Consider the following 15,288-nt stretch of genomic DNA (forward strand, 5'->3'; position numbering starts at 1 on the left):
AGCAGTTTCAGAACAGAGGAGCTTCTGATGACACAGAAGGATCCCAGATATGTTGCTGTGCCACTGAAAAATGTGGTATCCATAGCCTACTCCTGAATGGGGTCAGTTTGCATATAGAAACTGAAAGCCAAGCAGGACAATGGGTTGGGGGTATCAATCAAGCAAAGGTCTCAGGTGGTCTTTCCATCTTTCTTTGCTTCCAAAGCTTAATGGGTGTCTGAGGCCACTTTCACCTTACACCTAAAGCAGTATGGTGCCACTTAAACAGTCGTGCTTTCCACCAGAGAATCCTGGGAATTGTAGTTTGTTAAGGGTGTTTGGGTTTGCCTCTATGGAATTGAATCCCACCAGAAAATAGCCGCCGTCTGGTAGCACCCTTAGTTATTTTCTTGTGGCTACAATAAACTTCTTATTGTCCACTTCTTTTTGCTCCACTTCTGTGGCAAACACATCCCAGACTGGCCCCAATTTACAAGGTTAATGGTGCTCGAATCCAAATACTATAGATCACTGACAAAGTCAACATCCCCTCCATTTTGCAGAAGAAGATTAGATCCATGCTTGTCACAAACTTGCTCTCGTGCAACTGATCACCGCCAGGGAGACCCGCCTTCTATCCTGCATTGCTGAAGGCTCTACCCTGTTGGTTCACTTATTTGCAATATCCCGTTCTCCATGGACAGAAAAGCCAAGGAATCTAACGGAAATTATGCGTAAGTGTCAGACAAAAGGCTACCATGGTTCAAAACATACCCCGGTACTTGCTGTGTGCAAAATGGCAAGCAGCAATGCACCACACTGACTTAGTGTACAAGGCACATGTTGCTTTAGCGTTCCTGCGCATGCATGTTTGTGAATGTGCATCAGAGACAATGATGCGCCTTCTTTCTAGGGCTGCTGCTGAACGCTTCACCAGGAAAGAGGCACCGCATCACCAAGAAAGAGGACCGTGAACGTAAGAGAAGGATGAGCATAAGCCTTGCAGGTGCTAAACGCTAGGTATCAATGTGCATTTTGAAAGAATAAGCAAGATTGAAATAGAAATGCATCTCACCAGAGTAAGGAAGCCTGTGACCAGGTGGATCAATCTGCTGTCCAGGTGCCAACTGTTGATGGTGGGATGATGGGCAACTTCAAGGCCCCGGCTGCTCTCCCTTCTGATGGTCCTGATCTTGAAACTGGACTTGGACCAGACAACCCTTCAGACAGATGACTCATTCAAATAAAGGACAGTCCTTTGTAAAGTAGGGCATTACCACCCTGACACTCTCTCTCTCTCTCTCTCTCTCTCTCTCTCTCTCTCTCTCTCTCTCTCACACACACACACACACACACAAACACTTCTATCAAAAGTGTGTCCAATCTCCCAGGAACAAGGATGGGACTTTCTCCCAATTCGAAGGCCTTTTGCAGCTTAAGACTCAAGGCCAGCAGGCAAACATTTAGCTGTCGTCCCTTGTCCTGAGTGCTGCTATTTAGTGTGTTATGAAATGAGAAGAAAAGCAATTATTTTATGCAAGGGCAAATACGAAGTGCAACCTAATGGCCCCTTACTTCTTCTGTAACCAGTGGGAGGAAGAGGAGGTGCCAAAGGAGGTGTTTGGGGGAGGAGGGGGAGAAAGGTTTTGAGCAGAGACCTCAAAATCAGTTTTACCTTTTGCGTCTTTCTGTGGTGGTAGTGGTGGCGATGGGGGGCAGGCAACACCCGGCCGTGTGTGTATATACAGAGGCCCTCAAACGAGAGCAAAGCACTTGTTTTCACCAAATGCCCCCCCCCCCCAATCTGAAGCTGTTTCGTTGCTTTTGGATTAGCTGAACTTTTTCTAAGCAGAAGACTGGGAAGGTAGCCAGACCCCTTTGGCCTGGAAACAGGGGGTAAATTAATGCCTGGCATTCTGAACCGGGAACGCTGCCAGTGTCTGGTGCCCTGACTGAGGCTGGGGGTAGGCTGAGATTAAACGTGTACGAGGGACCCGAAGCCCAGGACTGTGTCGTGCCAGAATCTGCAAGTGTTCGGGATTACCTGGATAGTCGTCCTTCAGCTGCAGAGTGGGCTATTTTTCACCTTGGAGGAATTTCAGTCTCAATAAGCTGGCTGGCAAATTAGACGACAGGCCAGATATATACAAGCAAATCTTTTATTAGGGATGGGGCAATTTTGGTTTCTCATTTTTCCAGCCTTACGTTCAGTTCTCTACATTGGCTCGCAAATCTTTTTAAGTTGCAGGTTTGATGACTAATTAAGTCATCAAATTGCAGATGATACCAAGCTAATCATAGGAATAAAGGTAAAGGGACCCCTGACTGTTAGGTCTAGTCATGACCGACTCTGGGGTTGCGGCTCTCATCTTGCTTTATTGGACGAGGGAGCCGGCGTACAGCTTCTGGGTCATGTGGCCAGCATGACTAAGCCGCTTCTGGCAAAACCAGAGCAGTGCACGGAAACACCGTTTACCTTCCCGCCAGAGCGGTACCTATTTATCTACTTGCACTGGCATGCTTTCGAACTGCTAGGTTGGCAGGAGCAGGGACCGAGCAACGGGAGCTCACCCTGTCGTGGAGATTCGAACCGCCGACCTTCTGATCGGCAAGTCCTAGGCTCTGTGGTTTAACCCACAGCGCCACCCACGTCCCTTAATAATAGGAATACTGATAGATTATTATTACCTTGAAAGCTGAGAGTTCAAATTGCAAATCTAAAGTCTAATTAAGTCATCAAATTTGCAGATGGCACCAAACTTATAACAATAATAGTACATTTAAAGCTGAGAGTTTTTAGGAGACCCCTATTCCCTCCATAGAGCTGCAATTCTTCTTGCCTTGGAACTCTGGGAACTGTAGCTCTGTACCTCTGTACTCTCAACATCTTTAAAAAAGCCAGAGATCAAAGGATTCTTTGCAGGAAGTCATGATTGTTTAAAGTGGTATGATACTGCTTTAAATGTACACAGATGAGGGCTGTATGCATAGGCTCTGCTCTTTTCCAATATGTGCCCCAACTACTTACCCTAAGCAAATATAGCCCTCAGCAGGTGATTGGAAAGATCTTGCACTGCCTGTCAAAGTTGTAGAAAATACTGGGCTGGGTAGAGTGTTAGCCTAACTGGAGATGACAAGCTCCTATGAAATGGCTTGATTCAAGCTCAGTTCCTATCTTTTCAATGCCATCAAATCACTCTACCATTTTAGGGAAGTTTTTAATGTTTGATGCTTCATTGTGTTTTTAATATTCTGTTGGGAGCCGCCCAGAGTAGCTGGGGATGCCCAGGCAGATGGGCAGGGTATATTATTATTATTATTATTATTATTATTATTATTATTATTATCCATCCAGCTGTTCAAAGGAGATTGTATTTGGCAAAGGAGATTTTACAAATTTTAGGGAAAGGTGAACTGCAAATATAAACAGACATTTCTGTGTATATTAATGTAAAAAATAATAAAAATGAAACACGCTAATTGAAAGAAAAAGAAAATCATAGGCATTGCTCTTAGAATATATTTTAATTTGTTTCCAAATGATTTTTTCAAAATCACTTATTACATCATAGCTAGAAACTGTATACAAAAAACCCCCAAGATGTGGAATTCTGTGGACAGATCTGTGTGCATTCTTCTGTCATGGTTCCAAAGTGCAAGAATTGGTACTGAAAGCCGTACCAATTCCTCATATTCCATAAGCGAAATTAGGGTTTCCTAAAGTGGTGTGCACCAACCACAAGATTTTGTTTGGATCCCAGTTTGGCACTTCATGAAACAGTCCATCTTGGCCTAAGGCACTTCGTAGGCTGCCTGATTCAGCTTGGGGTCTGTCCTGTCCCCCTTCACTATTGAGAAATTAGGGGTGAACAGAAGTTGATTGAATTTTCAGAGATACTAGCCCATCCAGGGTACATAAAGCCTGCCAAACTGAAAGCATATAGTTGCAGGGGCTTCTGTTCTGGACACCACTAAAATGTGCCTCCCCCTCCAAAAAATGAATTGTCTATAACTTTATTTTGGGATGGCAGAATTTGATGAAATTTGCAGACAAGGTCACAGCTTCTAAAGGCATATATCCTGTCAGATTTCCCAAGGATAACTTGCAGCGATTTCCGCACAAGGGCAGCCATCACTGAGTCCACCATTTCACACACACCCCATTTACAATTGGGAAATCTGAAAATGGCTATAACTCCCCCTTCCTTTAGACAGACGTGGATGAAATTCTCAGGCATACTACCACCTCCAGAGTGGATAAAGCCTGCCAATTTATATGCAAATAGCGGGTTTTGTGCAGGGCAACTGTAAAGTTTCTTTAAAAAAACAAAAGGAAATATGGATAACTTTTCTATGTTGAGGTGGTATTGGACAAAGGACAGCCACTGCAGTTGTAGGGTGAACAAAGGATGGAAGCCCTTCATCTTCTCATGGGTTTTGTGGGCAACTGGTCTGAAAATTACAGACACGAGGTGCCCCTGAGTAAGAAATGTATGAGCTGAGACAAATAAGTCCAGGAGCTTTTGTGATTGCCACTTTTAAAATAGATTTGGGATTGGAAAGAACTAAAAGGGATTCACTTTCCAAGTAAAATGATTCCCTCTGATTACAAACTTTGTTGATCAGTCAGTAGGGTTCCTCCACGACTTTCTCCTCGTTTCTTACTCTCCTTTCCTTCAATCACTCCACCTTGGCACAATGGTACGTTTAGAGAACCGCAATCACTTTGAGCAGACACTTGCCTGCAACATTTTAAAAAAATGTCTGGATCACTGAGGGGCCACAAAGCACTTCAGGGCTCCCTATTTCAGTGTGTGCTGTCTCATACAGATCCCACTTCACCTCTGACAAGCCCAAAATCTCTTGGAGGTGCCCCACAGCACCTTGGAATTTATCTAAATCTGATAAACACCACTAGTTTGCAAAGAATCGTGGAAGCCTTATTATTTCCTGCTCAATTTTCATGGGACCATTTGTCCCCTGTGAAGTTGGAGGGTAAATTTTGGCTGCTTTGGGAAAAATTTCTGAGAATTTTAGAGACATGGAGTTGGTAGGCTTGACTTACCTTGCTTAGTATGATAGACAAATGAATAATAATAGGCAAGAGGTTGTGTTTATCTTTACTTTCTAGGATTTTTTAAAAAAAATAAAAAGCATCCTAGCTGCTTGGAGCAACTACAAAGCTTTTTTTAAAAAAAATGTACAAAAGGGGGGGATTTATTGGGCACCCCAGGTCACCCCACCCACCAAAATGTTCTCAGTCATTTCCTACCCCCAATCAGAAGATTCAGTGATCTAGTGGCTTCCTGTCCCTCACAATGATTAAGGCAGCAATCCTATGAATAATTGCTTGCGAATAAGCCCCACTGACCTTCATATGAATAAACATTATGGGATCAGACTGCAAATTATGAAAGTACAATCCTTTATATATAATAGCAAAATACGTGCAAATTTGCGTTACTGACAGAGGCTGTAGAACGCAACTTTTCTTAGAAAGAAGCTGGGTTACTTTGAAAGAGAATTGTGTTGCTTATTTATGTATTTGGAGTAAAGTATATACTGTACACAACCCAGATTGGAAATTGCATTGTTAGTTAGCAGCAGACACCCCCACCCCCTAATAAACCTCACCAAACAGTCACCCAAACCATTCCAAATATCTGGAATACAATAGCTGCCCTTCAAGCTGCCTGTAGGAGAGTCACAGAAGTTATTTCCTCATCAGCCTGACCTAGCCATGTTCACTTGCAAGTTGGTCCTTACTTAATAGTAGATAGGCTTGGAATTAAAACGCCAGTCTTCTTTTTTCAAAGAGGGGTATCTTTTCAATGACGACCTATTCCAGAAGAAGGGTTGATACATTGCAGCTACCCTCTCCACAGAAGATGCTCATCAGGTGGGGTGGAGCTGCAACGATAGCTTCTGGGCAGCGGAATTGCTGCAGCTTAGTGGGACGATGAGCTATGAGGTGTCGGAGATGCTATTGCGGTGCAAACACCCCAGTGGAGCCAAGCCAGTGCTCCTGTCAGTGTGTTTGCACTGCTCTGACCTTCCCACTGCCTTGCCCCTCCCCATCTCCCTCCTGGGCGCCATACTGAATGCTATAGGAAACCAAACAAAAATAAATAAATTGATTAGACAGCTAAGTAGTCCACCATAGGCTGAATTCACTCAGACGCAAAAGGCTTCTAAGATGCTTGCCCTACCTTTTAAGTGTAATGGTGAGCAATCGTCATCCTATGAATGCCTCGGAGTTGACATTTTGCCCTGTAAAACAGGGGAGTCTTTAGCGTGCCAGATATTGTTGGACTTCACTTCCCATCACCCCCATGGTCAATGGCCAGGGATCATGGTAGTTGTAGTTCAACAACATCTGGAGTGCTGGAAGTTTCTTGTCCCTCTTCTAAACATCAACAGAATAATAATAATAATAATAACTCGGAGCAATTGCTACAACGGCACAATGGCTTCTCAGTCATGCTGAGATGGCAAACCAGCCACAACCACTCCAAACTGAAGATTCTCTCAAGGAATGCTGCATACATCAAGCCATATTTTTGTTTCGTGTGGAGAAGGAAGAGTTTTGTTCTGCGTTTTGAGAAAGGCAAATGCAATATTGCATTTTTTTAAGGCCTCTACAAGTTCTAGAAAGGTGTTTGGAAGGTTATTGTATTTAGCAAAAAGTTGTGCCCGCCCACCCAGCTCTCTCATTCAAACACGTTAACTTATAATGAAACGTAGGCCAGAATTTTCCACGTTGGAAGAGAGACCGCTTAAAAATACACTCAGTCTTCCTAAAGTCGCGTTTCTTTCTCTGGCCAGTAGGTTGTCTGAATCACGTGGTCACTATTGACGAAGTCACTTTTCCTGCTTTTAACAGAGGTGCTCTCTCGCTCTCCAATGGCTGGGATGGTTTCGTTGTGTGGGGTGTATCTTTTCTTCAGGATGATCAAGACAGCGACACTTAAGAAGGTAGACATGGTGCCCAGAACAACAGTCAAGCCCAGATAGATATACCTGTGAGGCAAGAAGAATTTTGAATCCATTACTTGCACTGGTGCTTCTTTGCTTGATTGTGTTGCCAAAACTCATAATTACCTGAACTACCATAAAATATGGATTGGCCTTAGTGCTAATTCTCAGATGAGATATTAGAATCATAGAATCATAAAACTCTAGAGTTGGAAGGGGGTCTTCTAATTCAACCCTCTGCAATGCAGGAATCTCAGCTATAGCATCATGAGAGATGACCAACCAACCTCTGCTTAAAAACCTTCAAAAAAGCAGAATCACCAGTTTCCAAGGGAGTCAGCTGTCCCGTCGAACAGCTCTTACTGTCAGAAAGTTTTTCCTGATATTAAGTCCGAATCTCCTTTCTTGTAACTTGAAACCATTGGTTCGAGTTGAATATATAATATAATGTATTGTTGTTGCTGCTGTTATTAATTATTATTCATAATTAACAAGCATTCTTTATTATTAGTTAGTGGTAATAAAATTGCTATTCTTTATTGTACTTATAACAATTATATTAAAATTAGTTTATAATTAATGTTTTGTTGATTGTGATTATTATTGATTATGGTCATTATTTTTATTATTATGAGAATGGGCTTCTGAGAAGTTTACAAGTAGAAAAAACCCAATTACACAAGCATCAAGAAGTAAAGATCCATGTTGAAAACATGCAATAAAACAATTCCATTGTTCTATATATGGTCTGAATCAACATGAATTGAACTCTGTTTTTCTTGTAAGGTCATTTACAGCACACCCTTCCATCAACTCTGTTGAGAGACCAGCTTCATCAGGCACGCTCCAGGAAATATGAAACATATTCCACATCAATAGAATTAAGCAAATGCTTGCCTGTTAAATGGCTTTCCCATGCTATTTGTAAGGCCATGAACTCGTGTGGCGGTTAGGCATTGGTAAGAAGGGGTTAAGAGGATGGGGGGGAGGAACGCCATCACCTCCCCCCAGAGAGCGAAGGGTGGTCCAATAAAGGACTCCGGGGGGCGTGGCCCTGTCCGAAGCCTATGGAGGTGTGGGCCTAAGGCACGCCCCCGAGCGGTGACCCGGGGGAGCTCCTAGTTGACGTGCCTCAGCAGGAGACTCCCCCTCTATGGTGTTAACCCTTCCCGGTCTTCAGCAAATGGGCTGGAGCCGGATAGTCGATAGGACCAATGCCTAAGCCAATGCCTCTCATTCCTGAATTCAATAAAGTTGTGGCCTAATAAGCCCATTTAACCTTAATTCTGGTGTCCAGTGTCTTTATTTATCCTTGGTGGGGGGCGGGAACTCGCCACGCAAGACCATGAACTGTGGGCAACCTTTAATTTAGCAGAAATTGCTTGTTGACCTTAGAATTTAGAGACAAATGTCCTCCAGGTCTCTATCAGCATTTAGCTGGCTTAGATGTAGGCTGCCATGCCCTTCTGTGACTTCAGAGCAGCTAAGCCAATGGCAGCCAGAGGGGACTCCTCTTGCTTATTCACATCCTCTATAACATCAGAGGCGACCAGCAACCGACTGACGGCTGATTCCCAAAGGATCTAGGTTCTCCAGTTATTACTAAACTAAGAGAAGTTTCTGAAGGGACGCGGGTGGAGCTGTGGGTTTAAACCACAGAGCCTAGGACTTGCCGATCGGAAGGTCGGTGGTTCGAATGCCCGCGATGGGGTGAGCTCCCGTTGCTCGGTCCCTGCTCCTGCCAACCTAGCAGTTCGAAAGAACGTCAAAGTGCAAGTAGATAAATAGGTACCACTCTGGCAGGAAGGTAAACAGCATTTCCGTATGCTGCTCAGATTCACCAGAAGCGGCTTAGTCATGCTGGCCACATGACCCGGAAGCTGTAGGCCGGCTCCCTCGGCCAGTAAAGCGAGATGAGCGCCGCAACCCCAGAATCGGTCATGACTGGACCTAATCGTCAGGGGTCCCTTTACCTTAAGAGAAGATTCTGAAGACCTGAGGGTTACAAATGCAGAAAAGAAATCTCAAACGCAGTTACCTGAACGCATTCGAATCGTACAGCCTGCAAGCCCCCTGACCTCCACACCTTTTGCTTCCCCATTTGAGGCATGTTGTGTCTATTGAGACTCCAAAGTACACTGGAGCCGGGATTCCTGCTGTACAAAGAAAAACAGATATATATTAGGGGTCATGTCCCGGCTCACTCTGCCCATCAACTCCCCTGCCATTCATAGAGTCATATGTAGAATTGGAGAGTTGGAAGGGACGGTGTGGATCATCTCATCCAAGCCCCTGCAATGCGGGAATCTTTTGCTCAATGTGTCACTTGAACCCACAACCCTGAGATTGCCCCTCCCAGAGCTTCCCCCTTCCCACCCCACGCAGCCACTAAGGTGACTTCATGCCAATCCAGAGTCATGATGTGGCACTGCAAATCCTCCAATGGGCATAGCTGTCAACTTTTCCCTTTTCTCGCAAGGACTCCTATTCAGAATAAGGGAGTTTCCCTTAAAAAAAGGAAAACGTTGACAGCTATGCCAATGGGTGCTGTTGCGAATTGCCCTGAGGCCTGCGGGTGACGGGCGGCATGCAAATTAAATTAACAACAGCGATAAATGCAACAAATGAATAAATGCCAGTGAGACGCAAATTCTGACTCATACTTACCAAGAACTCGGATGGCTAAAGTGTAGATGCCCAATGCAAAAGATTTGAGGTGTGGGTTGATGCATCTGAAATACATGGAGCACAAAACCTTTGTTTATAAAAGGCATGACGTTCAAAACGCATTGTTGCGGGAACTTAGCTGCAAAGGTGTGCTTATCTCGAGGAGGAAGTGCCTGTGCTTTTTACAGGACAGTTGTGACTCAGCAAAGAAAGTGAGAAAGGTTTGAAGGGGTGGAAAGAGGGTTGGAGAAGCTAGTAAACTCTAGCCCAGTGGTACGCAGGCATCAGGCTTGTTGGATCTGCTTTAGATTTCTGTATGTGTGATTCCTTTTCATTCTAATTTTTAACCAATAATTTATCGGGGTGTTTACACTTCTACGTCTGCATAAACCTTTTCATATACGCTATATCTTTAAATAAAATTTCCTCCCCTTTGAAAGTCCCAGGAGTTAGTCTTGGCATTATACTGCCACCTTTAGGAATCTAAGATGAATTACACTTCGAAGTTCAACATTATTAATGCCGCCCCCTTCTCAGATCTAATATGAAGAAATATTTTCAGAAACAGGCTTCCATCAGGCGGTCTGCTAGTCTTTTTTTAATCCCAAATGCTTAATTTAAAACCAGAAAGCTTCCACAACCGAAGAAAGCCTTCAAATTTAAAAGAGAAGGGATTGGGGCATTTCCCAATCTTGCAGATGGTAACAAAAGAAATGTACCACCTGCAGTAAAACTTTGATCAGCTTATCAGGTGCACCTGGCAAATCAGGGACCTAGGAAACAGCACACATTCAACAATGCAGATAGAATGTTGGTATCACCCAATGGCAGCTCAGATGCGATATAACCCCCCCCCCTTGCAAATCCCAGTAACAGAAACTCAGTGAACCTATGATTTGTCTGTAAGACACTTGCATGCAAAAGAAGACCAAGGGATCTCCCTCTGCCCCTAATGTTGCACTTGACTAGCTCCGCCCCGATACCCATACATTTAGTGAAGGCCTATAATGAGAGACTTTGACGGTAGGTTCAGCCCTTGTTCCTACAAATGCCTAGGAACGTGGGTGGCGCTGTGGTCTAAACCACTGAGCGTCTTGGGCTTGCTGATCAGAAGGTTGGTGGTTCGAATTCCCATGACGGGGTGAGCTCCCATTGCTCTGTCCCAGCTCCTGCCAACCTTGCAGTTCGAAAGCATGCTAGTGCAAGTAGATAAATAGGTACCGCTCCAGCGGGAAGGTAAATGGCATTTCTGTGCGCTCTGGTTTCCGTCACAGTGTTCCGTTGTGCCAGAAGCAGTTTAGTCATGCTGGCCACATGACCCAGAAAGGTGTCTGCAGACAAACACTGGCTCCCTTGGCCTGAAAGCGAGATGAGTGCCGCAACTCCATAGTCGACTTTGACTGGACTTAACCATCCAGGGGTCCTTTACCTTTACTATAAATGCCTGGCTTCCACTCGGCAGCATTGTTATCAAGTTCGCAGACCTTATTTGCCTCACAGCCCCACAATGTTCCGCATTTGTAAGAACTCAATCATTTAGTGTGTTGTTGTTGTTTAGTCGTTTAGTCATGTCCGATTCTTTGTGACCCCCTGGACCAGAGCACGCCAGGCACTCCTGTCTTCCACTGCCTCCCGCAGTTTGGTCAAACTCATGCTGGTAGCTTCGAGAACACTGTCCAACCATCTCGTCCTCTGTCGTCCCCTTCTCCTTGTGCCCTCCATCTTTCCCAACATCAGGGTCTTTTCCAGGGAGTCTTCTCTTCTCATGAGGTGTCCAAAGTATTGGAGCCTCAGCTTCAGGATCTGTACTTCCAGTGAGCACTCAGGGCTGATTTCCTTCTGAATGGATAGGTTTGATCTTCTTGCAGTCCATGGAACTCTCAAGAGTCTCCTCCAGCACCATAATTCAAAAGCCTTCTTTATGGTCCAGCTCTCACTTCCATACATCACTACTGGGATAACCATGGCTTTAACTTAAGGCCTTAAACCTTGGAACTCTCTCCCTATTGATACCAAGCAGGCTCCTTCGCCATCCTCTTTTCTGCGCCTGCTAAAGACATTCTCATTTTAACAAGGCTACCCAGATGTTTAGAAAGTTGAGGTAATCTTAATCAGCTTCAGTATTTTACCTTCATAGGTAGGGTTGTAATTTTCTCTCAGTTTTCTCATTTTAGCTTTCGGTATAACACTTTGAGGGGTTGCTGTTTTCGTTTTGCAATCAAGTGGTGCATAAATTTTGTGAAATGAGTAAATAATTACAAAATGTTTTGTGGTTTCCTGCCCCACTTTCCACTGACAGCCACTGATATGGAATGCTGGAAGTACTGTAACTCAAACGGTAGACCAGGGATGTCCAACCAGTAGATTGTGATCTACTGGTAGATGCGCAGCTGATCCTGGTAGATCACAGGATCCAGTGTGATGTGGTGGTTAAGAGCGGTAGACTCGCAGTCTGGTTAACCGAGTTCGTGTCTCAGCTCCTCCACATGCAGCTGCTGGGTGACCTTGGGCTAGTCCCACTTCTCTGACGTCTCTCAGCCCCACTCGCCTCACAGAGTGTTTGTTGTGGGGGAGGAAGGGAAAGGAGATTGTTAGCCACTTTGAGACTCCTTCGGGTAGTGTTAAAGCGGGATATCAAATCCAAACTCTTCTTCTTCTTATCACATACAAAAAGTCACAGTCTCTTGGGAGTTGGATATGCCTGTGGTAGAGCATCTGTCTTGCATAAGGAATGATCCAGGTTCAACCCCCAACATCTGCAGGTAGTGCTGGGAGAGAACTCAGCTTGAAATCCAGGAGAACCACTTTCATTCAGTGTAGATTAAAGGTAAAGGTAAAGGGACCCCTGACCATTAAGTCCAGTCGCGGAAGACTCTGGGGTTGCGGCGCTCATCTCGCTTTATTGGCCGAGGGAGCCGGCGTACAGCTTCCGGGTCATGTGGCCAGCATGACTAAGCCACTTCTGGTGAACCAGAGCAGTGCACAGAAACGCCGTTTACCTTCCCGCCGGAGCGGTACCTATTTATCTACTTGCACTTTGCCGTGCTTTCGAACTGCTATGTTGGCAGGAGCTGGGACCGAGCAACGGGAGCTCACCCCATCGTGGGGATTCAAACCGCTGACCTTCTGAGCGGCAAGTCCTAGGCTCTGTGGTTTAACCCACAGCGCAACCTGCGTTCCACCAGTGTAGATTAGAGTTTCCCAAACTTGGGTCTCCAGCTGTTGTTGGACTACGACTCCCATCACTCCTAATTAGCAGGACCAGGTGAGGGATGATGGGAACTGTAGCCCAAAAAACAGCTGGAAGCTCATGTTTGGGAAACCCTGGGGTAGATAAGTGCTGAGTTGATGGACCAATGGTCTGACTCAACTTCTCATGTCAAAAATGCAGAAAACCATCACGTCAACATCAGACAAGTTCCACTAGATCCCAGCTGGAAAACCTGTTGCCCTCCAGGTGTTGCTGGAGCCCACCACCCAGAAGCCCCAGTTGGCTCAGCCAACAGTTAGAGATGGTGGGAACCTAAATCCAACAAAATCTGAGGGGCCTCAGGCCCTCCGCTAGATGTAGATCAGGTCTCTACGTCTGGGCTAGCTGTTGAGGAGGGGGAATTTGACACCAATGGCAAAGGATGCTTAAGGAATTTGATTTCTGATCCACACTTCCTGGGTGGGGAAAAAAAGTTACCAAAAAGCATTAAAGCACACATTTTAGGATAAAATATGTTGACAACTGTGTGCAATGAGATAATAATTTTTTACATATTTAAATTAAGTTGTTGAAAAACCATGTATGCATGTGAATGTGTGTGTGTTATATAAATAATATACATAAATATGACACACATAAAATGCAGATGAATGCTGAAATAGGATGGAATCAATGAGCACAGGAGACAATGACTGATCTGTCCACTCCTGCTAAATTTCCATTCCTACATTCCCTTTAGTGCTTGGGGATATGTATTGCGTTTAGTGGAAACGACTAAGCTATTCACCGTAGGAGTAAAATGTATCCAGGAGTCCCTCCGATGGACAGGGTGAAAGATGTGATTACTGATACAACCAGAAAATAGAGGAACATTTTGGGGCATTCGTTTCCTTTTTGGCACGGTCCCATCACAGCTGAAGACTGCCTTGATGACAATTCCGTGATCCCCACACAGCTGCAGTTATAAAATATCTGGAACGAAGCACGTAAAAATGTGGGTTCAGAAACTGGTGAATGGTAAATATGACATGCAAGGCTAATCATGGGCCAAAGTTACAGAAAATCAAGGCCTTTAAAAAAATAAAAACAAACCCAGCACATTGTTCCTAACAGTTTAAAAAGCAAAACATTCCCAAACACTGTGAGAAGTTTTTGAATGCTAGAAGGACCACAGTGATGACTTCAGGTAGCAATACTTTTTTTTTTGCAAAAGTCCTGGCATTACAGCTTGACACCATTACATTTGACTAAGGTCAAAACGGGTTGGATTCAAAAATGTCCTTCTATTCAAGAAAGTTGTTTCCAGGAATGAAATCAGGTTTGATACAGCAGAGGTGCTGTTTCCATATTCCTCATGAATGCCATTTCCAACACTGTTTGAGGTCCCCTCCATAACAATTTTTTAGAGGCATAGAGAAGTGGGGAGCAGAGATTGACACCCACTCCATCCATTCACAGGAGCTGACTGTGTCTTATCCATGTCTCTGGATCCAACCAATGGACTTGCAATGGGGAGAGGTCCCAAAACAAGCACAGATATGAGCTGCATTGTGCCGAAATCATAGAATCATAAGGGGTCCCGAGGGTCATCTAGTCCAACCCGCTGCAATGCAGGAATCTCAACTAAAGCAACCATGACAGATGGCCATCCATGGCTATAGGGCAGGGTGGAATCAACCTGGTCTGGGCAGGGCCAGTGCCACTTGTAAGGGATCTTGAGCAAGGTGTCCTCTAGGTCTAACCAACCTCAATATGGTGGATCCTACATCCTATTCCACTTTGATGGGTACCTCCCATCACTAATAAAAAACCTTATGATGTTGCATCAGCAAACATGGACAACCATTTTTCTTTCCTTTCTTAACTAGGTGTCAGGCTTCGGGGAATTCTATCCCTCCCCCAGTGGCAGCAAGAAGCAGAGAAAAACAAAGAAGAGTTCTTACTAATGAGTTTATTCAATCATCACAGTGAGAGACAAAGGAATGCAGTTAGTCTCCCGTTAATGGCGTTTCCCCCTCCCGTCCTAGCAACAGCACTTCCCCTTACGGTGGCCACCAGGGGCTAATTGTCTCTGAGTCCTTTGCTCTTGCACTCTCAATGAATGCCGGGTTCTGGGAGAAGGGGGGTCAGAAATACTCTCCAGTGACAAGGTGTCAGCTGGCTGCTCAGCTTGTCTTCTCCCAACACCTCCCAACTCTTCTGTCTCTGCCTGTCTCTGAGCTGTGACCTTCCTCAAACTACTGCTGTAATTCAATACTGCCTTCATCTTCTCTGGAAGCTTCGGGAAGAGAAGTGAGGCAGGGGCAAGCTCCACCATTCCTCCTCAATCTTTTCACCTTCAGTCCAGTCCCTGACGCTAGGGCAGTAGGGCTGGTGGCATTTATAAGCAGAGCACAAAGACGACCAAGGCAGCAGACTATGGAGAGGACGTTCTGGAGAACAGGAAATGTGTGTTG

General features: G+C 44.9%; 1 protein-coding gene and 2 long non-coding RNA genes across 4 annotated transcripts in view; 2 read left to right on the forward strand and 1 right to left on the reverse strand.

Annotated features, from left to right (window-relative positions):
- The window catches only part of LOC310826368, a 10,867-nt gene extending 3,172 nt beyond the window's left edge, over positions 1 to 7,695 (forward strand). The window contains exons 2-4 of the long non-coding RNA XR_014555796.1: positions 543 to 713; positions 893 to 985; positions 7,590 to 7,695. This is a non-coding gene — a long non-coding RNA (uncharacterized lncRNA). The remainder of the gene's footprint in view (positions 1 to 542; positions 714 to 892; positions 986 to 7,589) is intronic.
- LOC310826334 overlaps positions 1 to 15,288 on the forward strand; it is a 343,986-nt gene that overhangs the window by 65,627 nt on the left and 263,071 nt on the right. The gene's annotated exons all lie outside the window — the stretch shown is intronic.
- The window catches only part of SLCO1C1 (solute carrier organic anion transporter family member 1C1), a 32,329-nt gene continuing 20,526 nt past the window's right edge, over positions 3,486 to 15,288 (reverse strand). For both annotated transcript variants that reach the window (XM_083700284.1, XM_083700283.1), the window contains exons 12-15: positions 13,620 to 13,804; positions 9,622 to 9,686; positions 8,993 to 9,110; positions 3,486 to 6,999 (exon numbers count right to left, since the gene is read on the reverse strand). In XM_083700284.1, coding sequence (XP_083556410.1) covers positions 6,777 to 6,999; positions 8,993 to 9,110; positions 9,622 to 9,686; positions 13,620 to 13,804 — 591 coding nt within the window. In that variant the 3' untranslated portion in view covers positions 3,486 to 6,776. The remainder of the gene's footprint in view (positions 7,000 to 8,992; positions 9,111 to 9,621; positions 9,687 to 13,619; positions 13,805 to 15,288) is intronic.

The sequence above is a fragment of the Podarcis gaigeae genome, assembly GCF_964106915.1.
Source record: "Podarcis gaigeae genome assembly, chromosome: 10".
In the NCBI taxonomy this organism is placed as follows: domain Eukaryota; kingdom Metazoa; phylum Chordata; class Lepidosauria; order Squamata; family Lacertidae; genus Podarcis; species Podarcis gaigeae.